General features: G+C 37.9%; 1 protein-coding gene across 2 annotated transcripts in view; it reads left to right on the forward strand.

Annotated features, from left to right (window-relative positions):
* The window catches only part of LOC115235903 (putative phosphatidate phosphatase), a 29,168-nt gene that overhangs the window by 13,312 nt on the left and 8,519 nt on the right, over window positions 1-7,337 (forward strand). For both annotated transcript variants that reach the window (XM_029807992.1, XM_029807993.1), the window contains exons 3-4: window positions 1,665-1,769; window positions 2,118-2,320. In XM_029807992.1, coding sequence (XP_029663852.1) covers window positions 1,665-1,769; window positions 2,118-2,320 — 308 coding nt within the window. The remainder of the gene's footprint in view (window positions 1-1,664; window positions 1,770-2,117; window positions 2,321-7,337) is intronic.

Below are 7,337 nucleotides of genomic sequence, written 5' to 3' on the forward strand. Positions count from 1 at the left end.
CTCTTCCGAAGAGTAAACCGGCTATTATGCATCGGCTATTCTGCTGGATAACGCCGTAGCATAAAGCTATCTATTCGCCGGTGATCGGCTTCTGCGTTAAGTAGATAATTCCAGACCGTGCGATTTAATCCCTTGCGCCCGATATAGGGGAAGAGAGAGAGAGAGAGAGAGAGAGAGAAGGCGGCCAAGTTTCACAAATAAATTATAGCACTCCAAATAATAAGTAGCTTTCCTGACCCTACTTATTTCTCTCTATATATATTTTTCAATAGAAACAATCAGACAAATAAATGATATTTGTCATTTTTTTTTCTACAAGAACTGAATATTTCTTTTCGATGTTCTCGAATCAGAGATATATTAAATATTTTTCTTGATAAGTACTTCTTATTTTTTTATATGATTTTATTACGTTATTTTATATTATTTTTATGTTTCTTTATTTTTTAGTCCATTTATCTTATTTTATATCTTTATTTTGTTCATTTCTATTATTACATCACACACACACACGACATTCTATAATCGGCATACGAGAATATCGAGTTTTTCAACTATGACAATAAGTAATTAATTAATTATATTATATTATCGCTAATATTAAAATTAAATAAAGCCACTTCTGATCAAAGTTTCTGCGACCGCATTTAAATAATCGTACGGAACGATCGATCATTTCTGTCATTTTCGATGTTTCGACCAAGTAATAGATACTTTTTACGGCGGTTTATTTTTACCGTCCATTCTTCTTTTCGAGACGTCGAGGTTTTATTCATCGGTATCCCTTACACCTCTCCTACAGTGACGTTCCACGGCACGGTGGTTTTATACGTTTTACAGGTACAGGCGCATTCCAATGCCTGGACGCGCGGCAATCCGAGAAGGGTTCTCCCCTTCATCGTGCTTCTCTCGGAGATCTTATGCGTGCTCCTCGCAGAGAGCCGGCTTTATTATCTACGCACACTCGCAGAGGAAAAACGGATTGCCCGCGTGCAACGGTACGTTTTCTGGGAGAATCGGGGGAGAAAGGTCCAGGTAGGAACAGGTAGAAGGACGATCACGCGCGCGCGCGCGCGACTCGCCATCGTATTTCATTCACGCATGCCTCGTGAACTTTAGATATACCGTGCGTATCACCTGGCGGACCTTTATCTGGGATCTGGCCTGGTTAACCCGCTTTGATCGAGAGTATGACAGGTCGGTAGAATTTAGAGAAAAAAAAGAAGTTGTGGATTTTTTTCTCTCTTTCTCCTTCTCCTTTCTTCTCTTTCGAGAGAAAGAGAGCTGCTGCGCCTTTTTGATTAGCCAAGGATCTTTTACAAGGGTCTGTCCGTCTTGTAAGAAGGCATTCTCAGAAGGTGAAAGATTGTATCAGGTGTATCGTACAAGTGCTGTTCCCAAATATATCAGATATCCAGGCAGCGATTCTTTCACAGAGTTGGAGTCAGTTTTTTTCTTGAAAAAGATTAAGGGTGACGATTATGAAATGCAATAAATCTTTTTGTTCTTAATATCATAAATTATATCTGCTATGAAAATGTTGCAATTCTCTAATATTGCGAACGATGCATTTAAACAATCTGAATTTACATAAATTGCATTTAATCGTTAAAAATCTTAAATGCTGTTTTGAATCTTAAATTTAATTTTTTTCTCAATTTTAGATGTTGATAGGAGAGTATCTGCACGCGAGACACTTTTCCGGACATACGGCGAAGGTGCTCTTCGGATACACAATACCTCCATGGCTGTGGAACGGTTATGAAAAGGTTTATTTGATTGATGAGTTTTATAAAAATTTGTTAAAAATCTTGAGTCTTTATTTAATCTGAGCATAAATAAAATTTTATACCGTTATTAAATGTTAAAAAATTAATTGAAAAACTTAGTAAACGAATGAATATAAAGTTTATTCATTTTTTTTTATTATAATTCTTATTTTTGTTAAAAATTTTATTTAATCTGAGCATAAATAAAATTTTATACCGTTATTAAATGTTAAAAAATTAATTGAAAAACTTAGTAAACGAATAAACGAATGATTTATTCATTTTTTTTATTATAATTCTTATTTCTTTATAATTATATATAAAAATATATATAAAATTTTCTTACAGATTGGTGTATTTGTTTTCGGCGCGGCCTGCACCTCTTTAACCACAGACATCGCGAAATACTCCATAGGCCGTCTACGACCGCACTTTATGAAACTATGTGTACCCAACATTGACTGCAGCTTGCCTGAAAATCAGCACAGATACATCGAGCAATTTAACTGCACCGCGAGCGGGGTTTCGACCAGAATGCTAAAGGAAATCAGGTAAGAATTCCTATTGAGATGCGAGAAGCATTCCTGAAATTTCCATCACCTTGAACAGTGATAATGTATCTTAATCTGTGTTACGATACGAACGTTATCTGGTCTCTCGATCAGAACGGTCATCATTCGTTTCAAAGCATACACTAATGCATATTAATATCCGAGATGTGTCCGCGATCCCGCGGTTCATGTTATACAATTCTCGTAAAGTTATAAGCATTACATAAAATTATTAATATATTTTATTTCAGTTTTCTTTAAAATTTATACATTTATAGCAAATAATTTGCAATAAGTATGTTATTAAATAATTTAATAACGTTTTACTATACACACAGTTAATAAATGGATCATGAACGATACTTATTGTGATGATAATAAATTATATCTTTTAAAATACTTCTAAATAAAAAATCAGATATTTATCAAATACATGAAAAGTTATCAAGTATATTATAGATTTATAATTAAATATATATACACTCTGATGATTTGCAATGAAAATATCATCTTGTCGGATATTAATCGCACCAAGATGAAATTATCCTTTGTTTTCTCGGAAGAAAAGCATTTTTTACATGGTAACCAGATTTGCAAATAAGCAATTGCTCGTGGCAAATGGATAAAGTTTGAGCGATACGAGAAACAGCTGTTATATATACGGCATTATACACACATATCGCGCGGTTCTTCGCGGTTCTTCGCGGTTCTTCGCGGTTTCATTCTCGGTCTCGATCGACGGATTTTTTCAGTGCAATACCCCGAAACGGGATGTTCGTATTCGACAAAACGAGTCGGACTTAGATCGCGTGATGGTAACAATTGCGGAGGCAATTACGGACACGATTGAAGGAGCGTGGAGGGAGATCTCTCGTCTCGCGCACACATTTCGTTATTTTTACTTCATTAACCGCGCGTGGCGGGCCACGCGACAAGTTTATGAACACGAGAGACAAAACGGTAATTTGCGGTAATCAAAAGAGAGACAAGCGCGGAGGAGACGGTCGCCTTTAAATCGATCCGATACGCCGACGCTTAACTTTCATTAAGCGCTCATTGGATTATTATCAGTCCGTTTGTCCCGCTTACTGCTTATCAAGTTATTTATATGCGTTCCTTTTAATTATAGCTTGATTTGTTTTCTCTCTGTAAGCGAGTCTAATTATATATAAAAATATATATAAAATTTTCTTACAGATTGGTGTATTTGTTTTCGGCGCGGCCTGCACCTCTTTAACCACAGACATCGCGAAATACTCCATAGGCCGTCTACGACCGCACTTTATGAAACTATGTGTACCCAACATTGACTGCAGCTTGCCTGAAAATCAGCACAGATACATCGAGCAATTTAACTGCACCGCGAGCGGGGTTTCGACCAGAATGCTAAAGGAAATCAGGTAAGAATTCCTATTGAGATGCGAGAAGCATTCCTGAAATTTCCATCACCTTGAACAGTGATAATGTATCTTAATCTGTGTTACGATACGAACGTTATCTGGTCTCTCGATCAGAACGGTCATCATTCGTTTCAAAGCATACACTAATGCATATTAATATCCGAGATGTGTCCGCGATCCCGCGGTTCATGTTATACAATTCTCGTAAAGTTATAAGCATTACATAAAATTATTAATATATTTTATTTCAGTTTTCTTTAAAATTTATACATTTATAGCAAATAATTTGCAATAAGTATGTTATTAAATAATTTAATAACGTTTTACTATACACACAGTTAATAAATGGATCATGAACGATACTTATTGTGATGATAATAAATTATATCTTTTAAAATACTTCTAAATAAAAAATCAGATATTTATCAAATACATGAAAAGTTATCAAGTATATTATAGATTTATAATTAAATATATATACACTCTGATGATTTGCAATGAAAATATCATCTTGTCGGATATTAATCGCACCAAGATGAAATTATCCTTTGTTTTCTCGGAAGAAAAGCATTTTTTACATGGTAACCAGATTTGCAAATAAGCAATTGCTCGTGGCAAATGGATAAAGTTTGAGCGATACGAGAAACAGCTGTTATATATACGGCATTATACACACATATCGCGCGGTTCTTCGCGGTTCTTCGCGGTTCTTCGCGGTTTCATTCTCGGTCTCGATCGACGGATTTTTTCAGTGCAATACCCCGAAACGGGATGTTCGTATTCGACAAAACGAGTCGGACTTAGATCGCGTGATGGTAACAATTGCGGAGGCAATTACGGACACGATTGAAGGAGCGTGGAGGGAGATCTCTCGTCTCGCGCACACATTTCGTTATTTTTACTTCATTAACCGCGCGTGGCGGGCCACGCGACAAGTTTATGAACACGAGAGACAAAACGGTAATTTGCGGTAATCAAAAGAGAGACAAGCGCGGAGGAGACGGTCGCCTTTAAATCGATCCGATACGCCGACGCTTAACTTTCATTAAGCGCTCATTGGATTATTATCAGTCCGTTTGTCCCGCTTACTGCTTATCAAGTTATTTATATGCGTTCCTTTTAATTATAGCTTAATTTGTTTTCTCTCTGTAAGCGAGTCGGTAATTCCGGACAGAACTAACTTATTAAGAGATTTGACCCCTTAGAAGGATCAAGAAATAAAATCTGAAATTGGTGTTAATATAAACTTGTTCAAGTATAAATATATATTGCATATGTAGATGTATAATGAATAAAATGATCTTGTTAGATATTAAACGTACCATATTAAGGTAAAACTATCTTTCGTCTTAAGTCACGAAATATCTAAAGAGAGAAAATGCAAAATAATCCAATTGAAATGAATCGATCTCGACTGAGAATTCCAGATAAAAAATTAAAACTTATTTTTTCGGAAAATTGTATCCGAGATATCTCGTTAACATACTGTTTAATTCTAGCAAAAATCAGGCTTTGTCACAGCTCTTTTTGAATTAATTATTTTGCGTATGTGGGCTTGTTTCGGTCGTACGGAAATCTTTTTTGTACGCGTCCCGGATACAACGTACCTACTCCGTATTCCGAGGGCCGGTTTTAACGGATACGGGTGCGAGCGCTCGCACAAAAAGAGCCACGGTAACGAATGACAATGAGCAGCTCTCTGGGTGAGGGGAGGAGGGCTTTGCTAACGATTCGCATGAGCGAGATTCACGCCAAATCGCGCAGTTCTTCGTTTCTTTAGTTCTCTCTCTCTCTCTCTCTCTCTCTCTCTCTTTCTCTTTGCTCTCTTGGCTCTAACGGGAAGGCTATTACACGCTCGAATTGTTATCCACACCCCGTTTATTGTCGCTAACTACAATGACGATCGGTTCGATTCAAAGACTCGTACGTTGATCTCCATCCCGCCTTGACAACGGTCAGACCTACCTCTAACCGATCCCATAAACACGTTTTCGCACGTGTATTCTGCCGAGCTCATCACATTTCTTCGACCGTTTCTTTTTCGCTTCGGGCGCAAATATTTCGGCTGTCTGTCAGTGTTGTAACTATTAGTGATTTACACGATTACATATAATTTTACATATAATTTTCGATTACGTACAAGACGTTTCTCTAAATCTCGGGGCTGATGCCGGAAAACGCGATTCGCGAGGCGTAACTAACTTTAGCACTTTAGAATCGCGAATACGTTAACGGAAATGAAAGCGGAGCTTCTGAGAAGCGTGTCGGGTTTTACTTCTCCTTTTGTACATGTCTGCACAATTTTCGCCTTTAATTTACCGGTAAACGCGAAACGCGAGCGAGCGGTCACAAAGACGAAGCGCAGAGTAAGAGGCTCTCCACGGGAGATAGGGTCGCCTAAAACGTGCGAAGGATCACATACGCGGCTTATTATACTCGAAATAACTCCAAGCCCACCAACACGTTTCAACGCGTACGTTATTATACTTTTTAGTAATCGAGAAAACGCATTAGAAATAAACACCTACGACCTGCAAGACCGATTTTACACGATCGAGACTACTCGAATAGAGACTGTAAGGGTTGCGTTCGGAAAAATCACCCACGTGCACACAAGCGTCGTTTTATCTTTGTTCAACTTTTAGTAAATAACAAAGATAGAACGACGCTCATGTGCACACGGGTGATGTTTTTGAACGCAGCCAAGAAGGGAAGCTGGAAGTTCGCTTCTTCATTCTTTCTCGAACTGCGGGATAGCGATCTCTTTTGACAATATATATTTGTTCTTAATAGAAGATACAGAGAATAAGCTTTTCGAGAACAAGGCTTGTTTAAGACAACGTCATTCATTCAATAGTGTATTATCAATCGTTTAAAATAGACACGTAATACATATGATAAGTCGCTTTCAAAACATCACTCTCAATACAGTTACGCTGGACTACTTCTTTCAATTCTTCACATTTCGAATACCTACGTGAACCCCAAGTGCGCGTGTTCAAATTCATCGCGTATAGCATGCATTGTCGTACTAAAACGGCCTAATCCATCAGATGGACCGAAGGCATAAGTAGAAGCTGTATCGAGGGGACATTTTCAAATCTCTTTCACTCTCTCTTTGTATTCGGTAGCCTCGCTAAAGTTCCAGAGTCCACGAAACGCCAACGATCACGTAGCGCTCCGTACGAGTTTACGTCACATGCATTCTTCCTTTTCTTCCTCTCATCTTTTTGCCTCCGAGAAAGACGTAGAGAGAGAAAATGATCTCGAGCGAGCGTTATCATCGTATAAGCGAATGAAAGGAAGGAGGGACGGCCTCTGTGCGTTTATAATGAGGCCCGGTACACTTTAGATGTGTGTACATTACGTATACAGGGTGTCCCATATAAGTAGGGTACAAACCAGTGTACTATCGTATTCCTTAAATCTGCCTATATACATAAAACTGTCCCCGCTAAGACCGCGGCCGCGCGAATGACCCGCGTGATATGCTTTATATAAATAACGTACAAATTCGTGTACTACCGTAGTCCTTGTTCAAAAATAAGCATCTTTTTCCTTTGGCAAAATTTTCGGACATGCATCGTTTTGCAGATATTTTATTTTTTAATATATAT

The sequence above is a fragment of the Formica exsecta genome, unplaced genomic scaffold (assembly GCF_003651465.1).
Source record: "Formica exsecta isolate Colony F162 unplaced genomic scaffold, ASM365146v1 scaffold237, whole genome shotgun sequence".
NCBI lineage: Eukaryota > Metazoa > Arthropoda > Insecta > Hymenoptera > Formicidae > Formica > Formica exsecta.